At 40.8% G+C, this 23,540-nt stretch overlaps 1 protein-coding gene across 4 annotated transcripts; it reads right to left on the bottom strand.

The window, feature by feature from the left end:
- Nucleotides 1–516: 516 nt before the first annotated feature.
- LOC128695851 (triokinase/FMN cyclase) lies at nucleotides 517–23,246 on the bottom strand. 4 transcript variants are annotated; one of them, XM_070092890.1, is made up of 15 exons: nucleotides 20,417–23,245; nucleotides 19,700–19,901; nucleotides 18,689–18,802; nucleotides 18,345–18,450; nucleotides 17,624–17,734; nucleotides 17,002–17,090; nucleotides 16,333–16,428; nucleotides 15,564–15,770; nucleotides 14,786–14,960; nucleotides 13,787–14,016; nucleotides 12,735–12,897; nucleotides 12,172–12,419; nucleotides 11,026–11,156; nucleotides 1,505–1,603; nucleotides 517–1,074 (listed from the first exon to the last, which is right to left on the bottom strand). In XM_070092890.1, the coding sequence occupies exons 3-15, from the start codon at nucleotides 18,788–18,790 to the stop codon at nucleotides 1,029–1,031; spliced, it is 1,803 nt and encodes a 600-aa protein (XP_069948991.1). In that variant the 5' UTR covers nucleotides 18,791–18,802; nucleotides 19,700–19,901; nucleotides 20,417–23,245; the 3' UTR covers nucleotides 517–1,028. The 4 variants fall into 4 exon arrangements, with proteins under 4 accessions (XP_069948991.1, XP_069948992.1, XP_069948993.1 ...); XM_070092891.1 differs by lacking the exon at nucleotides 19,700–19,901 and having other exon boundaries at nucleotides 20,417–23,246; XM_070092892.1 differs by lacking the exons at nucleotides 517–1,074; nucleotides 1,505–1,603 and adding an exon at nucleotides 5,696–6,621 and having other exon boundaries at nucleotides 20,417–23,242.
- Between the last annotated feature and the right edge of the window lie 294 nt (nucleotides 23,247–23,540).

Genomic DNA, 23,540 nt, shown 5'->3' with positions numbered 1-23,540 from the left:
GTCATAGCAAGTGATAAGCTGTGACGTGTACTGTGGCACAGTTGTACGTGTCGTTACTAAGGACAAAAATCTTTGGAAAAATCGCTTCGCGTTTGATAATTCTCGTCCAGGAAGTTCTAAGCTGACTTTTTTTGCATTCACAGACCGGGCCACGGGGGCATTGACCCCCCGAAACCCTGTCCAGGTATAAGTTACGAATATTTATCATTTCTTAGGAGTTTTTTATTTTAAACAAGAGTAGTATTTGCTATTTACCTGTCGTAATGTGGACTTAATGTTAATTCTTTAAAAAATAATCTATTAAAGTTACCCCTTCTTACATATTTTCATTTATTGAGAGTTGTCTATCTAGTGAATCGCAGGTGTGAAGTGAGATAGTTATCCTCAGCAGTCAGACAAAGAGGAGGGAAGGGAGAGGAGATAAACAGAGAGAGAAAGGGGAAGTGAGTAGAAAAGGAGAGTTTGTGCTAAAGCAAAATCCTGGCTGAAACCTGTGTATTGGAACAGCCTAGGATCTCTCTCTCTCTCTCTCTCTCTCTCTCTCTCTCTCTCTCTCTCTCTCTCTCTCTCTCTCTCTCTCTCTCTCTCTCTCATTTGTGAGAGAAACAAATATCCTCTTCTACCCCTTTCTCGTTAACTAACCCGTCGTTCAGAGCGTGGGCCACACACTGTTCTGTGTATGGCCCGCACACTATTCATAGTGTGGGCCACACGTCGTTCAGAGCGTGGGCAACCTCGTTCTGTAACTCAAAGAGCGGCCAGAAGTCGATGAAGATGAAGTCGATGAAGTTGAGGAAGTCGATGAAGTTGAGGAAGTCGACGATGTTGAGGAAGTTGATGAAGACGACGAAGTCACTCTCGATACCACAGTTGAAGTTGAAGTGGAGGTCGAAGTTGAAGTGGAGGTCGAAGTTGAAGTGGTGCTCGAGGTCGTCGAAGAGGTGGTCGAGGTCATCCCCGAGCTAGACAGTGTCGTTGGTATCAACGTGGACGACCAAGACGCCCAGGAGGACGACGTGTACGTCTTTTCACGAGGTCTGGAAGACAGCGCAGACAGCCAAGCCTTGAAGGGAACTGCAGGAAAACAAAGATGGTTGATGAGAACACTCATCCACAAGAACCTGAATCAGTAAGTTTAAGTACAGGTACACATAAATACACATACACAAATTACCATTCGTAGTAGCATATGCACTAATATTACAGTAAACAGGCGATATCACAGTAAACAGGTGATATCACACTAAACAAGTGATATCACAGTAAACAGGTGATATCACAGTAAACAGGTGATATCACAGTAAACAGGTGATATCACAGTAAACAGGTGATATATATATATATATATATATATATATATATATATATATATATATATATATATATATATATATATATATATATATATATATATATATATATATATATATATATATATATATAGGCACAAAATACACATAAAATGCAAATTGTCTTCAAATTAAATGAAGAAAAGAGGTCTCACATATGCGTTCTTGAGCTGGTCCTCGTAAACAGGTGACCACCACCACCAGGAACACCACCGCCAGCACCGCCAGCACCGCCACCATGGCTGTCTTCGTTACTGAAGGTAAACAACACATCTGTGTTAGGTCTACGGCCTCTCCACTGCACAAGGGTCATTAACGCAGTATTATAAATAAACACTGATATCAAGATTAATACATTTTCTGAAGTTTGGGTTACGTTATACTATCATTTCAAAGTTTTTAATTGAACTAATGGTCGAAATGGTTTGTAATAAAGTTGGTAAAGCAAAAGGACACAAGTGCAACTAATGTGACATTTTATTGTGGCAACGTTTCGCTCTCCAGGAGCTTTGTTAAGCCGCTAACGGCTTGACGAAGCTCCTGGAGAGCGAAACATTGCCACAATAAAAAGTCACATTAGTTGCACTTGTGTCCTTCTACTTTACAAATAGCCAAAATACAATAGTAAACAACAAACACAAAAGCCTGATAGATTTCGTTCTTACAGCTATTTCTTTTCTGTTATTATTTTTGCGTGTATATTTTATTATTGTAGTCACGAGCGTTATAGTGAATTGTGTTTGTTAGCGTGTTTGTGTATGTGTGTGTATATATTTTGTTTGTATATATATATATATATATATATATATATATATATATATATATATATATATATATATATATATATATATATATATATATATATATATATATATATATATATATATATATATATATATATATATATATATCTGAGTATTCATGTGTGTGTGCTTCACTATTTTATACTTTCGTCTTTAGTGGGTCTTACCTGAAGACATACTGTTTAAATTCTGTATTGCAGAGGTAAGAGTGAGAGGCAGCAGCTCGTTCAGTGCTCCTCACTACACCGTCGTCAACAGGACTCACCCATGTAGCAACACCCAGTTAAGTAGGTGCGTGTACGTACGATGGGGAGGAGGGGAGGATGTGCGTGTGTTGAGGATGAGATGACTAGAATGTGTTTGCTGGGGAAGAGACTGGGAAACGAGACTGTGTGGTCGTTTTCCACCTGTGTTTGAGGGATCTTGTGGGGCTGTGGCAGTGTAATACCGAATAATATGGTAGAGGCGTTCTGACACCAGGAGATGCAGAACACATCTTTGTCAGTCTTTACCTCCATCAGGCTGGTTACAGTTTTAATCTTAGTTTTTAAAGCGGTGGACCGGTAAGCCCGTGGAAGGCTTCGGTCTGATGACCAAAAGGTCCAGTGGCGGGTTTTTATATGACTAAGACCCGCGTCAGGAAACACTTGACCTGTTTCCTGACTAATACTACCAAGCTTCCTACTTTTCAGTCACTTTCGAACACAGAGGTCATCCCAAAGTCACTAAAAGCAACAGATATAGACCCACGCCACCAAGGTGGCGGACAGTACAGCAATAACAAATAATCACAGACCGATAATACGTCCCACATCATAAAAATCTTTGAAAGGGTTCTAAGAAGCAAGATCGCCACCCACCTACATACCCAACAATTGCACAACCCAGGCCAGCATGGGTTTAGAGCAGGTCGCTCCTGTATCTCACAACTACTGGGCCACAATGACATGGTATTGGAGGCACTAGAGGACAAGCAAAATGCAGATGTAGAATAGACTTTCCGAAAGCCTTCGATAAGTGCGATCATGGCGTACCAGCGCACAAAATGCGTTATAAAAGAATAACAGGAAAAGGGGGTAAATATATTTATAAATTTCTAACAAACAGAGCAACAAGAATAATGAGAACCTTCAAAACTAGGGATGCCAAGCCAGTGATAACTCTCTTCAAATCGCCTGTTCTTTCTAGGCTGGAATATTGCTGTACACTAACGGCCCCTTTCAAGGCAAGCGAAACTGCAGACCTGAAGAAAATACAGAGAATTTTCACTGCATGTATAAGTGCAATAAAACACTTAAATTCATGGGAACGATTGAAGTCTCTTGACCTGTTCTCCTTGGAATGCAGGCGAGAAAGATACATGGTAATATATAGTTAGAAAATCTCAGAGGGACTTGTCCCAGATCTATACACGGTAATCACTCCCTACGAAAGCAAAAGACTCGGCAGGTGGTGCAACATCCCCCCAATGAAAAGCAGTGGCTCCATAAGTACTCTAATACACAACACAATAAATGTCAGGGGCCCAAGGCTGTTCAACTGCCTCCCAGTATACATAAGGGGGATTACCAATAGGCCCCTGGCTGTCTTCAAGAGAGAGCTGGACAGGTACCTAAAGTCAGTACCTTACCAGTGGGGCTATGGTTCGCACGTCAGTTTCCGTGCGGTCAACAGTAACAGCCTGGTTAATCAGGCCGTGATCCACTGCAAGGCCTGGTCATGGACCGGGCCCCGGGGGCGTTGACTCCCGGAACCCCCTCCAGGTCTACTCCGCCACCACTTCCTGGTCTCCCTTAATCAACTTTGCATGCTCTCTGTTACCATTCAGCTGCCTACATTTGCTTCCCTTCCTCCAGCCCAGTAACACACCAGTTCTTTGGGAAATGTTCTGTACCAAATCACATATAAATACGTAAACATATGTGTAAGAATAAATCCTTTGATCTTACCCTCCTTCACTCTCTCGCACACCATTTACCCCCTGTGGAGTTATAACACCTGCTATTGTCTGTATATATGACCATATTAGCATAAAGTCAATCTCCATAGCGCCTACTTTCCTTCACTACATGTCACCGCCTACCTCTCGCATTCAGTGTTGATTTTAAGACAGTCATTCGTGCCATAAATGCGTGTGTCGTGTGCGTAAATATTCCACGCTGAACATATTTAACATTCTGAAAGCCTCATAAAGTGTTCGTCCTCTCACACTGCTCGAAACCTCAGAAACCGCAAGTACAAGTCTGTTGCTTCTCCATGATACCGTTACCCGAACACGGTGGCAACCTGTGTAACTACCTGTGATCTCACCCTGTGTAACTACCTGTGATCTCAACCTGTGTAACTACCTGTGGTCTCACCCTGTGTAACTACCTGTGATTTCAACCTGTGTAACTACCTGTGATCTCACCCTGTGTAACTACCTGTGATCTCAACCTGTGTAACTACCTGTGATCTCAACCTGTGTAACTACCTGTGATCTCAACCTGTGTAACTACCTGTGATCTCAACCTGTGTAACTACCTGTGATCTCAACCTGTGTAACTACCTGTGATCTCAACCTGTGTAACTACCTGTGCTCTCAACCTGTGTAACTACCTGTGATCTCAACCTGTGTAACTACCTGTGATCTCAACGTTCTTCGCTACACATAACTTAGCTTCCAGTTTTTAGGTGTCCTCTAACTGTATCTCTAACTGCTGCGCACGTCAACTTTCAACCCAGTTTTTGTGTTTCTGACGCGCTGCGTGTGTTCTCGCCCCATTGGTTGAGGAATTCATAGCTACTATGGAAATCACGGACCCAAATGCATATAAGTCACAATAAAACGCCTGATTGCAGATATGTAAATAAACCATAGTGAAAAACCAGAACCTGAGCGCTATCATGTGCTTATACACATATCACTCTCGTATTTTTATATAGGGTACAGTGTATTATAATTGTACTTTTTTTATCTGTAGTAGAAAAGACAGATGAGAAGCAAGATTTTAGTGTGATATTTCGCTCTTTGTGTAACTTTATCACACTGACACAGTAGAGATTTGCTCAGGACATATTTTTTTCTTTACTGTTGTTAATAAGACGACTTTGTACCGATTACCTTTGTAGTGAGAACAAACAGGTCAAAACAGATTCAGGATCGAGCCTTCGGCCGGTGAAACACGTAAGTAAGTTGCCTTAATTGGTTAGTTTTAGTCAAATGATTACCCGTAGCTGGAGCTTTTGGTCATCTGGCCGAGGCCTTCCACTGGCTTACCCTTCAACTCCTTAAAAAATTATGGTTATGATTAAGTTACTTTAATTAAATCCTGTCGCTTATTATCCAACGTCTCGTCTAGCTGACTGTCGTGGGTGGCACTCAGGATTTTTTTTACGCAAATACGTTAGGATCCCCATTCCTGCTGACAGTCATGCCCTGACCAAAAACTAAAATGTGCCAGAAAGGTCCATCACATGCTGGAAATATTACAAAAAATTCCTGCATAGCTTCATGCTATTTTTCCCAGTCATACAATGATTTCCTTAGATTTTTTAGATTTTGCCACCGAAGTGGCTAGTTTATTGTGCACCCCATATCCATCCTGTGGACGGTAGCGCGAGAGCATATGGATACACAAAAGGCCTAGGAACTAGGCCCCAAAGGGTTAACAGGAATACATATGGATTTATATCTACATATCTATAGTTCACTTATCTGTTACAAGCAAATTTAGGAAATTTGCTTAGTATATCTGGTATCTTATTTTCATTAATAAGATATCTTGACATGTCACATAGGTTATTATACTGTCTGTCTCTGTATTCCTCAATAAGTGGACAATTAAGCACATAGTGTTCAAGAGTGTGACCATATGCCTGATCACATAATTTACATTTAGTTTGATCATCATCTGTGTGTCTCCCAAACTGCCAGAAGTACTTGTAACCAAGCCTAAGCCTGGCCACTACAACATCAGTCAGTCTGTTCACATTGCAAGTTGCTCCATAAACATGATTATTATCTTAACATAATTATCTTAACATAATTATCTTAACATAATACGAGAATTCCCGTTTTCTTCAATGTAAACATTCACAGAAAACAGCCGTCGCGTGAGACAGAGGGATAACAAAAGACATCTGAAAATTCTCATTTGAATTATTAACCACAGATAAGCCAAGAAAATTAAGCAATGTGGCTTATTTCCATCAATGTCGTTTGTTTGTTTTCATCAGGATGTGACCCACAACACCATTCCTACTCTCAGATGTCTATTTTCTGCTGCATAGGGCGTTGGTAACACACTCCCTTCACACACTGAGTGTCCGTGGTTCAATCCCCGGCATGGTTGTTCCAGTCAGGGTATTGTGCCTTTTTTTGTTCTTTATGGGTGGAAATACTGGGTATGTTTCCTTTCACCTCCTGTCCCCGTTCACCTAGTAGTAAATAGGTACTTGGGTGTTAGTAGACCGATATGAGTCGCATCCTGTGGGATAAGATTGAAGGATCTGTATGATGCACTGACTTCTTGGGTTATTCTGGGTATGTAACCCTCCCCGGGTTAAAAATCCTAACAAATCTTATGTTAACGCAGCGTTCTGCTTGCTGCTAGGTACCCGCAGAAAAGGAACAAAACTGATAGCAAAATCACCCTAGTGTCCCGTAGCTCGGTCGGTAGCGCACTCAGTTCACACTCAGGCCCAGAATTCGAATCTCCTCCGGTACGGCTGGAAAACATTAGGGACGTGTTTCCATAAGACACCTACTGTCCATATTCGCCCATCAGTGTGAAATGGGTACCTGGGTGTTAGTGGACTGGTGTGGGTCGCATCCTGGGACAAAACTGACCTAATTTGTCTGGAATGCTCAGCATAACAAGCGGCTTTCTATATAGTAGTATGTCCTTGATATCAGCAATGGTCGGCATACCTTGTACATGTACTTGGAGTAAATAAAGACATTATTTATTTTTATTATAGGAGGAAGGGAAAAGAAATTCATAGAGCACTAAATTTGTAGGGGTCATGCAAAGCTTGGGAATGTGGAGGTAAACAAGTTTAATCGAAGGGGAAGGGTAGTTCCATTTCCTTGGATAAGAAGCCTTTCATAGCACCAAACAACTCATTGAAGGGGTGGGGAGCCCTACTGAGTAGAGAGAACCTTCCAGGTTTAGTGCTTAACTTGATTACATTATTATCATTGCTATTATTTATTAGAGAATATATATTTTCAGGATAAATATATAACTACTTCTTCTGGCTTATATTTTAATATTACAAGAAGTATTCAAAAAAAAATTTGTGTGATTTTTGGTCACCATGAGGCGGGCCAAAACAACATGGGTTCGAGCCCTCGCTATTCGCAGTGTTTTTATTAATTAAATGCCACTCGTTCGTGGTTTTATATATATTTACATATAATATATATATATATATATATATATATATATATATATATATATATATATATATATATATATATATATATATATATATATATATATATAATGTGTGTGTGTGTGTGTGTGTGTGTATTCACCTAATTGTGGTTGCAGGGGTCGAGACTCAGCTCCTGGCCCCGCCTCATCACTGATCGCTACTGGGTCCTCTCTCTGCTTCCTGAGCTTTGTCATACCTCTTCTTAAAACTGTGTATGGTTCCTGCCTCCACTACTTCACTTGCTAGGCTATTCCACTTGCTGACAACTCTATGACTGAAGAAATACTTCCTAACGTCCTTGTGACTCGTCTGAGTCTTCAGCTTCCAGTTGTGACCCCTTGTCCCTGTGTCCCCTCTCTGGAACATCCTATCTCTGTCCACCTTGTCTATTCCCCGCAGTATCTTGTATGTCGTTATCATGTCTCCCCTGACCCTTCTGTCCTCCGTCAGTGTGTGTGTGTGTAAAAGTACCAGAGTGAAAATAGAAAATAAAACCTGAACACTTTCATGTCCTTACGCATACATCTTCAGAGGAATTGGAAGAAAAGGCAAGAGAAGCATATTTTATATGTTAAATCTGATGTGACACCTCACCCAGAGGTGACAGCACCTCATCCAGAGGTGACAGCACTTCACCCAGAGGTGACAGCACCTCACCCAGAGGTGACAGCACCTCACCCAGAGGTGACAGCACTTCACCCAGAGGTGACAGCACTTCACCCAGAGGTGACAGCACTTCACCCAGAGGTGACAGCACTTCACCCAGAGGTGACAGCACCTCACCCAGGGGTGACAGCACCTCATCCAGAGGTGACAGCACCTCACCCAGAGGTGACAGCACCTCATCCAGAGGTGACAGCACCTTACCCAGAGGTGACAGCACCTCACCCAGAGGTGACAGCACTTCACCCAGAGGTGACAGCACTTCACCCAGAGGTGACAGCACCTCATCCAGAGGTGACAGCACCTCATCCAGAGGTGACAGCAACTCATCCAGAGGTGACAGCATCTCATCCAGAGGTGACAGCACCTCATCCAGAGGTGACAGCACCTCATCCAGAGGTGACAGCACCTCATCCAGAGGTGACAGCACTTCACCCAGAGGTGACAGCACCTCATCCAGAGGTGACAGCACCTCATCCAGAGGTGACAGCACCTCATCCAGAGGTGACAGCACCTCATCCAGAGGTGACAGCACTTCATCCAGAGGTGACAGCACCTCATCCAGAGGTGACAGCACCTCAACCAGAGGTGACAGCACCTCACCCAGAGGTGACAGCACCTCATCCAGAGGTGACAGCACTTCACCCAGAGGTGACAGCACCTCATCCAGAGGTGACAGCACCTCATCCAGAGGTGACAGCACCTCATCCAGAGGTGACAGCACCTCATCCAGAGGTGACAGCACTTCATCCAGAGGTGACAGCACCTCATCCAGAGGTGACAGCACCTCAACCAGAGGTGACAGCACCTCACCCAGAGGTGACAACACCTCATCCAGAGGTGACAACACCTCACACAAAGAGGTCCCGTACAAATCTAACCCACATAAACATGTGTCCAACATAAAGTGAAACTGTTAGACTGACAGAGAACACACACTGTATTTTTGTGAAAAGTATTGTTACCTTTAAGCTTGTCAACAATATTCTGGAGTATAAAATTGTCAAGTTTGTACATTCCAGGACACAAATTTGAAATATATTGTGCATCATGCTTGATAAGAGATGTAGAATTACAGGGAAGTAATTATTTGATATTTGTCCAATCTGCACAATGACCTGTAGCCCTTACGTGCGCTAAACCCGTAGGGGATATACAGCTCCTGGGGGAATGGAATGCATTCAGACTCGATTCAAGGGATCGAAGCAGGGGTCCAAATTTCTTAGATCAAGTGCATCCCCTCACCAGCACTAAGAAACCTCTTTGCCTACCATTTCTCAGACGCTGTGTCACTCCCTATGACTGCAATATTAATATCTTGACGGTAGACTGTCAAAACATATATAGAAACTCCCTTTCCCTAATTCAAACCTCGCATGATGACAAAAAAAAAACAACTCTTCTTATTTGTATATGTAGTTGACGGTCTGCTTGATTCCTGCCGCAGACTGTCCAGATGTGACTCAAGGTAAAGTCAGCTGAGTTGTTTAAGATGTTAGGCAGGAAGCAGCAGATGTAAGGTAGGTCAGTACTGTGCCATGGCCTGTAGGATGTGAACCACAGACCTGGCCCCAGCATCCTCTCTCTTCACGTTCTCTACTCGTACGTAAGTAGCTCGTCCAGCACTGATAGAGAAATTATATATATATATATATATATATATATATATATATATATATATATATATATATATATATATATATATATATATATACATACATATATAATATACACATATATATATATATATATATATATATATATATATATATACACACTCACACACAAAGACGCTTCATGTGAACGTATTTGCTTGGATTTTCTTCCCTTTTCTGCAACATTGCAAGCTCCTGATGTAGCGTTGATTGCAACACGAAAGGCCTAGAGCTATCATTCAACTACCTCTGTGGTTGTTTTTGCACACACACACACACACACACACACACACACACACACACACACACACACACACACACACACACACACACACACACACACACAGTGAAGACGCGGGGCCAGTTGCTCGGAGTCGACCCCCGCAACCTCAACTAGGTGAGTACAACTAGGTGAGTACAGATATAAATATATATATATATATATATATATATATATATATATATATATATATATATATATATATATATATATATATATATATATATATATATATATATGTATGTTTGTGTGTGTACTCACCTAGTTGAGGTTGCGGGGGTCGAGTCCGAGCTCCTGGCCCCGCCTCTTCACTGGTCGCTACTAGGTCACTCTCCTTGAACCGCGAGCTTTATCATACCTCTGCTTAAAGCTATATATATATATATATATATATATATATATATATATATATATATATATATATATATATATATATATATATATATATATATATATAATTAGACTTCTATAGTAGATATCTAAGTTCCCTAAAATTTCGATGGTCCAACTTTTAGGTTAGATTGCTTTAAGAGACAGTTCATCTTTTTTTTATTTATTTATTTTTAATGGTAAATTTGGTTCCAGTTGGGAAAATTACTCTTGTCCTGTTTTGACTGCTGGTAGTGAATTATTATATTAGTATAAAAAAAGAGAAATACTAAATCTAGTTCTACTTATGGTAACTTAGTAATATTTGGTAACTGGAAATATATAATTAATGTGGCATTTACTTTGAAATATACAATATGTAATTAATACTGAAAAGCAATTTCCTCTATGTAATATGTACATAAATTAATATTGCAAAGCAATTTCCTCTATGTAATATGTACATAAATTTTTCGTGCCCCTACCGTGCTTTCATGTTTGCTGTCATTTTGGCACCATCGTCAGCAGCTGCTGCCATAGCCTTCAGGAGACTTCTCAGGTCATCGTCGTCACTGCCAGCCTCCAGTGCCTCCACTGCTGGCACTAAGGCATCCAACTAAAACAGATTACATGTTTACGTCTTCCCATAACGTTTTAGTTACTCCACCGTTAAAAAAATGCAAGAACTGAAATCCAGTGAATGTATAAATGGATCGGACATATTGGAATGATTTGCAACGTACTTCTATGTGGATAAAAAAGGTATATTAGTGTTCAGCCCGGGACCACAGGCAGGACCATACACTCACTTCTACCTAGCCGAAGTTCATGGCTCCGAACTTATAGCCTTAAAAATACGTGTTTGTATGTGTATGCATGTGTGTGCTCATGCATAAAGGTATTATTTACCGATTTCATAACATATAACACATATAAACACGAAGAAAAATGAATTTGCGTAAGTAAGACTAAGAGGAACCAACTAGTTGAGGAGAAAGCATGTGTGTGTATGTAAAAAAAGACTGACTGAAATGTACGTAGATGAGAGATGAGTCTTTGGCCGACTAAGAGACGAGTCTTTGGCCTATTGAGAGATGAGTCTTTGGTCTACTGAGAGATGTGTCTTTGGTCTACTGAGAGATGTGTCTTTGGTCTACTGAGAGACGAGTCTTTGACCTACTGAGAGATGAATCTTTAGCCTACTGAGAGATGAGTCTTTGGCCAACTGAGAGATGAGTCTTTGACCTACTGAGAGATGAGTCTTTAGCCTACTGAGAGATGAGTCTTTAGCCTACTGAGAGATGTGTCTTTGGCCTACTGAGAGATGTGTATTTGGCCTACTGAGAAATGAGTCTTTGGCCTACTGAGAGATGTGTATTTGGCCTACTGAGAGATGAGTCTTTAGCCTACTGAGAGATGAGTCTTTAGCCTACTGAGAGATGTGTCTTTGGCCTACTGAGAGATGTGTATTTGGCCTACTGAAAGATGAGTCTTTGACCTACTCAGAGATAAGTCTTTGACCTACTCAGAGATAAGTCTTTGGCCTACTCAGAGAGGAGTCTTTGGCCTACTCAGAGACGAGTATCAGGCTTTCAGGCGTCTCAAAGAAATGCTTTTCACTCCATATTTACCATGGTTCTGTCTCCCTGCGTAGCTCCTCCGTACTTGCTGATTGCCTGGCAGCCAGCTCTCAGTGCCGCAGCCCACATTTTCCTGCTTGAGGATGCAGTAGACGAAAGACTAGCAGCTATTGCAGTAAACATGATGGAATACAGTCCCCCTGAGGTGCCGCCCATGGCATCAGCCGACACTTCCCCAAGAACATTGAGAACTTGACGGGGCTGCGTCACGGGTAATGTTGACATCCACTTCGACAGCACTGAAGAGAATCGATGTAAAAACTAAATTGAACGAGGTCAAAAATAGTTGACTATAGAAATTTGTAATGTATTATTATTATTATTATTATTATTATTATTATTATTATTTATTATTATTATTATTATTATTATTATTGGAATTTATCTCTCGTGTATACTTGAATATCTGACAGTGTATCAGTACCTCTTCACAATTTACACCAACCATCTTCACCCAGTGAAGTCTTGCTTTTGTATACATGTTTGTTTATTAAGGATGACAACACTACTCAGCGTGCTCGTCCCCACCCAGTCTGCTCACTGCTGCCACTGACCTGTAATTCCTTTCATGAGGGTAGAGCCACAGTCACCATCTCCACACACTGTGTCCAAGATGTTGAGGTCCTGCTCGTGCCTTGGCAGCTGGCTCACCACAGACTCCAAACAAGCCTTCAGTGTCTGGGCTTGAGCTTCCTCTGAGAAAATGTAGTCGTGATCCTGTTAAGTAGTGAAGGGAGAAACAGTAAGTTTATTCAGGTATACACAATTATAGTTACATAGATTATCATACACAGCAGCATTGTGTAGAGAACCTGGGATAACCCAAAAGAGTCAGAGTGACTTATTTCTATTTGGATCCTTTAGTTCAAGTATAACACCTTCCTAAGGGGACTACAATGCTTCTCTATAAATCAACTAATAATCAATAAAGAATATGCACATAGAACTAAGAGCCTCATAAGAAATTATTTAAATTTTCGTTATTAAATGTACAGTAAACAATATTTAAACTCTACACTGCTGTATAGTTTAAATTTTGTCTATTATACAGTCCAGTTGACCATTCCTAAGTTCAGTCTGATGATACCTGCCTTCCAGGTCTCTATCGTCCTTTACTTTCTCAAAGTTGTCGATTTGTCGAGAATATTATTAACGAGAAAAATCATACTTTAGAATGTTTTAGCAAAGATTTAATACGTTATTGACTGAGAAAGTATTGTATGTGTGATCCTGACCGGATGATAAACTCCTTTTCTGTAGAAAGATTTGCTTCTTCAGTAGTTTGCGGTTTCAGACAATTAGGAAAACGTCAAATGATTAAAACTGTATTTCAACTTTTCTAGGAGTCTTAGAAACATTAAAAAATATACAGAATCATAAGCACTAGAACAGGCCTTCTAGTTCATGCTCTAGGAAGGTCCCACCAACACCCAAGCAATCTAACTTCTGTATCTAACTCATTCTAAGACAGTCATATCGTTGTCTCGATTAAGCATATATTTGTATTATTCTAAACCGACTCACACTGGGAAACCGACATTTCTCGGTCCAGTTTTCTTTTCTCCATTCCTGCTAAAACGTTACCTTTCATTTAATTATATCTTACCATCTTTTCCTGTGTGAGGGTAAGAGTGAGGTTGGGTATCAGCACCTCCCCGGCGGTGAAATGGTTGAGCAGACATGGGGCAGTCCAGGCAGGGGCGGTAGTCGGGGCATCAAGCAATGGTAACCATGCAGGGTCCAGGAGACGTAACACTGACATGTGTAGTCCTCGCATATCCAGGCTGGTCATCATCATACCAGCATACACTCGCTCTACACTCACTCCCAGGCTTTCTGTTGGGTCACACAGTGTGTGTGAGCACTGTATATATATATATATATATATATATATATATATATATATATATATATATATATATATATATATATATATATATATATATATATATATATATATATATATATATATATATATATATATATATATATATATATATATATATATATATATATATTTATGAAGTTTTACATACATATACAAATTTTTTTTTTATTAACACATCGGCCGTTTCCCACCAGCGCAGAGTGGCCTGAGAAAGAAAAACTTTCACCGTCATTCACTCCATCACTGTCTTGGCAGAGGGGCGCTTACACTCCAGTTATAAAACTGCAACATTAACACCCCTCCTCCAGAATGCAGACACTGTACTTCCCATCTCCAGGACTCAAGTCCGACCTGCCGGTTTCTCTTAATCCTTCATAAATATTACACACACACACACATATATATATATATATATATATATATATATATATATATATATATATATATATATATATATATATGTTAGGAATAATAGTTATCATTATTGCTCAAAGCATATTTTCTCTCCTTGTATTAATGGGACCAATAAGTTCTGTAATTTTAATGACACATTGTAATCATTAAAATATATATACAGAAATGTGTCAACTGAGAAATGTTACTTCTACAACTGGACTTTGGAACTTCTCTGCTTATATCAAAGAAAATTGATAACCATTGGGGTGAAAACGCGATTAATATTATAAGGAGAGTTCATCAAATTAAAATACTACTGACGAAGCTGTGAGACGATCTCCTTGGTGAGGTTATTCATCTCCAGCTGCGAGAGACAACCCATGTTGTTGACCATCACTGCCACCTTGTCACCCTCCTGCAGGGGAAGTCTGGTAGTTGAGTCCTTCCTCGTCAGTTGGGTCAGCATCGTCTCCACCACCTCCTTCGGCGACCCAGCCTGCAGGGTGTAGTAAAGTCGTCACTAATGCTACTTACTAGATAATAATGGCGTCACTGACCCTACGGACTTTCTCGACGAGATTATTAGTAAAGATAGTTTATTATTATTATTATTATTATTATTATTATTATTATTATTATTATATTCGAGTAGTTGTACCAAACCCGTGAGAGTCAGTCAGCGCTTAAAGAGTTTAAGGTAATAAGGCTTCACTCAAGGAAATGAAAGCTCCGATGCCTTTGATCAAGACCCTTCACTAGTTTATATAGAAAGCCGTAAGGTTATAATATATATATTTTTTTATCCAATTTATAGGAAAATTTACTGGATAAGTTTTATTTTATAAAGCTTCAAGCTCCAAGCTTGAAATAAAGTATACTGAGTCCATGTACGGAGGATCGAGCCTACACCACACTTTCCGCTAAATGACCTACACAGATTTAGCGCTTGATGTAACTATTGGCTCCACACTAAAATTTACCCAAAGATGGTTTCGGGGATCACCATCCCCTCAGGTCAGTCGCAGACCAGCCTGTTGGTTCTAGTCGCCCGCAGACTAACGAATAAAGGTGAAGGAACAAAATTACAAATAACATTTACCTTGATAGTCGCTGCTCCAGTCTCGCCGTGGACGCCCAGGCCGAGTTCGAGGCGACCTTCAGGGACTTCGAAGAGCGGAGACGTGCCCCCAGGCAGCGTGCACCCGCTAGCAGCCACACCGATGGTACCCAGGGCGTTCCCTAGCTTCCTGCAGGTATCCACAGCTTCCTCAAGACTCGCCCCACCCTCCACCAGAGCTCCCACAATCTGACGGAGCAAAGGAAGCTCTGAGATTATGACCCAGCAATATAACCGGGTACTTAACACTCACAACTCCTTTGACTTAGTTGATGATTTAAGATTTTGCTCAGTTTTCCCTTGAAATGCAGTCTAGAGAGAAAGTTTAGAGAGCAAGTTTAGACAGCAAGTTTAGACAGCAAGTTTGATTAAAAACTATGATAATTTGTGTTTCTACACATGGCATCAATTCTAGCATTAATATGTAAATTGAGACTAAAATTCCAAGTTCATCAGTCAGAGATAAGTGCGCTGGTTATGGTAACAATATACTGTATAGAGTTATATATTTTTTTTTACTAAATAGCATACACAGTGTAGAAATACGTTTCACAGCCTGAAGTCTCGATACACCACACACGTGTACACACTTCAGTGAGTTCAATCACTCTTTATGATAAATTTCTTTCTTCTGCTGAGAACGAGTTACCCTGAAGAGTGAAATACTTTGAAGAGTAAGTTACCTTGAAGAGTGAGTTACTTTGAAAAAGGAGTTGCCTTAAAGAATGAGTTCCTTGGACGAGTGAGTTACCTTGAAGATGAACAATGTACCACAGAGTCCTCGGCGTCCTGCCGTCCCCTCCAGCTGCGTCAGAGCACAGTCCTCCCCGGATATGTACATCTCAACCTAAATGCAGACTAACACGTTAGTGTTTTGTTGATAGACAACGTCTATGAGAGAGAGAGACAGAGTCCAGGAGATGAAAACAAGATTTGAAAAACGATGGCGAGGTCAAGAAAAGAAAAAAAAAATCTAGGATATTGTAATTAGCAATATTCGCAGTATTTCCGACAACATGTTCATATATCAACGAAATAACGTTAGTTAACCAAGTGAAATCGCTGGCCCACCGATGGCTCCAACTTCATCCTGTTCCCTATTTGTGTCTCATAATCAAAAGACTTCCAAATGAGCTGATGTAGGTAAAAGTTAGGAACCTTAACCTAACCTTGTAAAACCCTATGTTAATAAAACCACAGCACACCCGTTAATACTCACATGAAACTCTTAAATACTCGCAATACACTCATTAATACGCCCAGTTTACCCGATAATAATCTCAGTAAACACATATATCCTGGCAGTCAAACAATCCATACTCAACCTCCACATTACATATCAACATCTTGACAATGACCCGCTTGAAGAGACGACTGTTTCCTGACACACAAACTACCACCATCATGCACTCCCACTAACCTTCATTCCTGCTGCTCGACAGCGCTCGACGGCCAGACCAAAGTTGATGCGGTCTCCAGTGTAGTTAAAAACAATCACTAGCACTCCCTCTGGAAACAAGGGAGAGTGTTTGACTTCTCTAGGTTATCCTACGTTAAAACGATATAACAAAGACTAACAAAGCAATTAATTCATTCTGTCACCCAAGTTTTAAACGGGGAAGCACTTCCTACTCTCAACAAAATCATGACTAGCGATGTACTTGATCTTTTCGTCAAAGACACCGCCTGTGTTCAGAAACTTCAAGGTTAGTATCCCTCCAGATGTTTTTATGAGCATCTCTGCATTGCAGCAGCAACTCATCCTTATGAGACACTGTTCCACACAACAGCAGTAATGCACAATTGACTTTACAAAACCTTAGACATCCAGATGTACTCCTGTAAGCCCTTTTGGGGCCTAGATCCAAGACCTTTTGCGTATCCATATGCTCTTGCGCTACCGTCCAAAGGATGGATATACGGTGCACAATAAACTAGGCGCTTCGGCAGCAAAATCTACAACTTATACACAGTACCGCCACGTTTATCATATATGTAAAAGCATGAGACCTACCACACTATCAAGCATGGGAGTGGAATACCTGGGTTGTCTCTACCAACAGCTGTTATAGCAGCAGCAATATCAGTTGGAGGCGGAGAAGTGAAGATGTGTCCCGCGGTGGAGGCTGCCAGCATACCCACCCCAACATAGCCTGGAGAAGCCACCAGGGCGGAGGCATGATTAAAAGAGAAATCAGAACTGTAGTTATATTCACTTCTTTTAGTTGGATGCAAATAACTTTACTGCTGAGAATAATGAAGACACGATGCAGAACACGCTTTTGTTGGGTTATTGTTTCTCTCTGAGTAAGATTATCAAGTTGCGACTTGAAAAAGTTTTACATAGAGTGAAACATTCTAATAAAAACGTGATACAAAACTACGTCTTATTTTCACTTTCCAAGTTATTCAAAATATGTTGTTATATATATGCAACAAAATGTATTTTGTTTTTTTTGCAGTCGCTTGTATTTAATTTTAGAGGATTATTATTATTATTATTATTATTATTATTATTAAAAATATAGTGATTAATACTATAATTTGTTTAAGTGGAGGATCACCAAGTTCTAAATATTATTAAATATAACGAAGGTGTCGGAAAAATGTCAGTTTTAGACTATACAAACTCACTGAATACTGTGAATCTTATGCAAGTGCCAATTAATCAAGATTTACTTTAGTCAGAATGACAGGAGAGAGTCAAAGGTGATAAATGAAGGAGTAACAACACCTTGAAAAAGTTTGTCACACTTGACTCACCTACGGAGAAGGGTTCATGGCCAGAACCTCCACCTGATACTAACGCAACTTTCCTCCTGTCTCCGCTGCGTCCCTTGACCAACCGTCCTCGCTCAACCATCAAACGCTGCCACCATGAGAAAGTTCACAATGATCAACATGCCTCTAGGTAAGCTTCCAGTTCCTCCTACATACATCGGAAGACTATGAAACTTTAACAATCACGCTAAGAAAAATTATGGTGTAAGCATGAGTAAGACAATGTTGGGGGTAGCCTAGCGTCGACTAGGAGTGAAAATTTCTAGGATTCACGTGTTATTATTGGTTTATATTCACTGGGAAGTGATAAACCGATAGAGACTCACATGTTGTGGAATGAGGTAAAGGCCTGGATTAGTGGCAGCCACTGCCAGTAGTCCCTCGTCCACACACTTCTCACTAGAGGCAAGCAACTGGAAGGCAGGCATCGTGCCTCACACCTGTGGCCAAGACAACACGTTGAAATCTTTATAGCTCTGTTAATTAATAATCAACTATTGCTTTAATGGTAAATACGAAGAGAATGATCGGTAAACATGTCTCCACCCAGAGCTTTAAGTGTGGATTTAGGCATTTTGTCCACCGTAATATTACTCGCTATAAACATTTATCTGCTGGTGACTCCGGCTTTAGGAATCTGCAACTAAAGTCAGCAGGTCGTCCAAATTTATGTTGAATCTGTGGCCGAGTGGTTAAAAGCGCCAGATCTCGACTCCCTGCCAGGGTGGATGGTGAGATCTGTTGAGTTGGTTTGAAATAAATGCTGCTATATAATTGTACTCGTCTTCACGGATTGTAAGTATTAAGGAGGACAAGACGAAAAATAAAAAAAAAAAACTCTGCCAATCATTTTTCCATTTATGGAGGGTGTTTTAATTTTTGTTATAGTAATGTGTAGTGATTCTTCTGTCTCCGGTGGGAGAGACTGCTGGAGGATAGGGAACTTGAATGAGTCACCGGTACATGTCCCGGGCCGTGTCTTTTCCAATGGTGACCTGGCGAGGATAGGGAGAACGAAGGATCGTGCAGGGAGGAGAGAAACATCGGGTTAATTCACTTAATTATTAATACACGATTCGATTCAAAACATGTATATGTAAGATGGTCGATGAGGCTCCTAGTGGAACCTCACACATCTTGTCGACCATATGCAAGGTACCGATAGATCTGATGTGCTTAAATGTAGTCGAAAACTTAACCAGAATCACTGATGCCGGAACACAAATTCATCTGATATGTAACCCCAGGAGATATTTTTAGTGAAATTTTTACTCCAAGATCCCTTTTTATGTGTATATGTAGTTTTTTTTAATGGGCTCAAAATGGCGAAGACTAACCTGATATAGTCACTTTTGTTGAAGGCGACTTGAATGAGACAAACGAATCGGTACCAGCACCAGCCCACCTCCTCTCCAGATGATTACGCTATCTACTGATACAAGAACACTTATGTCCAGCCTCAGTTCAATCTCTCATGTTCTCCTTTTTCTGTATTTCATGTAATGTACCTGTTGATACCATCGAATAGCTAAACTTTACCTGACGAAGAAATTAGAACAAAGGAGATATGATAACGTCATGCAAAGTAAGTTTATTTAGGCACAGATACACATAAGTATATTTATACATAGTGTAAATTACCTAGCATAACCCCAAAAAAATCAAAGTAACCATTTCCATTGGGGTCCTCTAAGCCATAGAGAATACACAACATACTATGAGAGGATTCACACTGCTTAAGCCACTCAATGCACTCTAGATACCAACTCCAAGCTACACATATTGTCTTATGGGCAGTTCATCCCACGTATGCCAGTGTGTACTGCATGGCCCATGACGTTTATTTGGTTAACGCAAAACACATGAAATAAATCTTTGCTATTTCTCTACCATGGAATATGAAGTTTTGACATTATTATTATAATCAAAAAGAAACGCTAAGCCAAGTCTGACATTAAATGGAAATAAGTCACTCTGACTTTTCTGGGTTATCCCAGGTTCTCTCCACCTATGCTGCTATGTATGATAATCTATATAACTGTATTTGTGTATACCTGAATGAAGTTACTTAACACACACACACATTCTGCCGAGACACTCAACACACCGTCCAACACACCACTACAAGTGTATCACCACGACCTTGACGATTCCATCTGTTTACGTATACTGGTGCTCACAGCGGTGCTGCCATCTAAAACACTTTGCTATATTTCCATCCGTCAGTTTCTATATAATTATTAAATAAAATGATTTGGATGAAAATATTCTTAGATTAGCATTTGTAGCCTGATATATATGAACGCAAGATACAGAGGGTACAAATTATAAGGATATATGATAGGAAGATGAGGCATCTGTAGAGTTCATTATTGCCAAATATTGTGTAGTATGTGTATTATATTCATATTTTTTATTCTCAGCGAATAGATATTTGAATCAGTAAACCAAAAATGGTATTATTTCGATGTTGCAGCAGAAAAATGTGGCTCTTTTAAACAGTAATTTAACAAAAAAAACGAATGTAATCATTGGACGTGTTTTATTAGACTTGTTGCCCCTGGTTACTAAGTAGTAAGTAGGTACTTGGGTGTAGGTACCTGGATGTAGGTATCTGTGTAGATACCTGGACGTAGGTATTTGGGTGTAGGTGAATGCATGTAGGTACCTGGGTGTAGGTACCTGGATGAAGGTACCTGGGTGTAGACACGTGGATGTAGGTACCTGGGTGTAGTTACCTGGATGTAGTTACCTGGATGTAGTTACCTTTATGTAGTTACCAGGGTGTAGGTACCTGGATGTAGTTACCTTTATGTAGTTACCTGAGTGTAAACCTGGATGTAGTTACCTGGGTGTAGGTACCTGGATGTAAGTGCCTGGGCGTAGGTATCTGGATGTAGGTACCTGGGTGTAGGTAATTGGATGTAAGTACATGGGTATAGGTACCTGGGTGTAGGTACCTGGATGAAGGTACCTGAGTGTAGACACGTGGATGTAGGTACCTGGGTGTAGTTACCTGGATGTAGTTACCTGGATGTAGTTACCTTTATGTAGTTACCAGGGTGTAGGTACCTGGATGTAGTTACCTTTATGTAGTTACCTGAGTGTAGTTACCTGGATGTAGTTACCTGGGTGTAGGTACCTGGATGTAGGTACCTGGATGTAGACACCTGGATGTAAGTACCTGGGTATAGGTACCTGGATGTAGGTATCTGGGTGTAGGTGTCTGCATGTAGGTACCTGGGTGTAGGTACCTGGATGTAGGTACCTGGGTGTAGGTACCTGGATGTAAGTGCCTGGGTGTAGGTATCTGGATGTAGGTACCTGGGTGTATGTAATTGGATGTAAGTACATGGATATAGATACCTGGGTGTAGGTACCTGGATGTAGGTACCTGGGTGTAGACACGTGGATGTAGGTACCTGGGTGTAGTTACCTGGATGTAGTTACCTTTATGTAGTTACCAGGGTGTAGGTACCTGGATGTAGTTACCTTTATGTCCAGGTCCAGGTTACCTGAGTGTAGTTACCTGGATGTAGTTACCTGGGTGTAGGTACCTGGATGTAGGTACCTGGGTGTAGGTACCTGGATGTAGGTACCTGGGTGTAGGTACCTGGAAGTAAGTGCCTGGGTGTAGGTATCTGGATGTAGGTACCTGGGTGTAGGTAATTGGATGTAAGTACATGGATATAGATACCTGGGTGTAGGTACCTGGATGAAGGTACCTGGGTGTAGACACGTGGATGTAGGTACCTGAGTGTAGTTACCTGGATGTAGTTACCTGGATGTAGTTACCTTTATGTAGTTACCAGGGTGTAGGTACCTGGATGTAGTTACCTTTATGTCCAGGTCCAGGTTACCTGAGTGTAGTTACCTGGATGTAGTTACCTGGGTGTAGGTACCTGGATGTAGGTACCTGGGTGTAGGTGCCTGGACGTAGGTATTTGGGTGTAGGTGAATGCATGTAGGTACCCGGGTGTAGGTACCTGGATGAAGGTACCTGGGTGTAGGTACCCGGATGTAGGTGCATGGGTGTAGTTACCTGGATGTAGGTACCTGGATGTAGACACCTGGATGTAAGTACCTGGATATAGGTACCTGGATGTAGGTATCTGGGTGTAGGTGTCTCCATGTAGGTACCTGGATGTTGGTACCTGGGTGTAGGTACCTGGATGTAAGTGCCTGGGTGTAGGTATCTGGATGTAGGTACCTGGGTGCAGATAATTGGATGTAAGTACGTGGATATAGGTACCTGGGTGTAGGTACCTGGATGTAGGTACCTGGGTGTAGACACCTGGATGTAGGTACCTGGGTGTAGTTACCTGGATGTAGTTACCTGGATGTAGTTACCTTTATGTAGTTACCAGGGTGTAGGTACCTGGATGTGGTTACCTTTATGTAGTTACCTGAGTGTAGTTACCTGGATGTAGTTACCTGGGTGTAGGTACCTGGATGTAGGTACCTGGGTGTAGGTACCTGGACGTAGGTATTTGGGTGTAGGTGAATGCATGTAGGTACCTGGGTGTAGGTACCTGGATGAAGGTACCTGGGTGTAGGTACCTGGGTGTAGGTACCTGGATGTCAGTCGACTATTACAGGAGAAAGAGGAACACAGCAAGGCCGGGACACTGACCGGGCCGGGGGGGGCGGTGTCTCACGGTACTCACTCTTCGTATACTCAAATACTGACTGTTACACTGAATGTCATTCTTCAACTTAGATTTTGTGATTAATATCTCATTTGTGAGAAAGAGATTCATACCGTTTTTATTAATTTAATGATAGGAATCTTTGAATCGTTTAGACCAGGGGTCCCCAACCTGCGACCCAAGGGACACATGTAGCCCTTCCAGGAAATGGATGTAACCCTTACAAGGAATTATGAATTAAATTTTAAGTATGTTCCATACTGCACAGTGTCAATAATTAAAAAATGTATGTATATATATATATATATATATATATATATATATATATATATATATATATATATATATATATATATATATATATATATATATTCGGGGGTCAGCGCCCCCGTGACCCGGTCCATGACTGCATGAGGTCATTCACTGTATATTATTATTATTATTAAAAATTATAACTAAGAGCTAAACCAACAAGGGTCATTCAGCATTTACTGTAGATAAATACTAAAAAAAAATCTATTTAAACTTT

The sequence above is a fragment of the Cherax quadricarinatus genome, chromosome 41 (assembly GCF_038502225.1).
Source record: "Cherax quadricarinatus isolate ZL_2023a chromosome 41, ASM3850222v1, whole genome shotgun sequence".
Classification (NCBI taxonomy): Eukaryota; Metazoa; Arthropoda; class Malacostraca; order Decapoda; family Parastacidae; genus Cherax; species Cherax quadricarinatus.
Note: the sequence above shows the minus strand (reverse complement) of the source record. Positions and strands in the feature narration are given on the sequence as shown.

Bases quoted from the DNA above. Each gene is read 5' to 3' on its own strand.
- LOC128695851 (XM_070092891.1), bottom strand. From the start codon at position 18,790: ATGCCTGCCTTCCAGTTGCTTGCCTCTAGTGAGAAGTGTGTGGACGAG. The intron at 14,961-15,563 runs GTAAATGTTATT...TACACCCTGCAG, and splicing joins CTGGAGCAGCGACTATCAAG to GCTGGGTCGCCGAAGGAGGT. The intron at 12,898-13,786 runs GTAAGATATAAT...ACTACTTAACAG, and splicing joins CCCTCACACAGGAAAAGATG to GATCACGACTACATTTTCTC.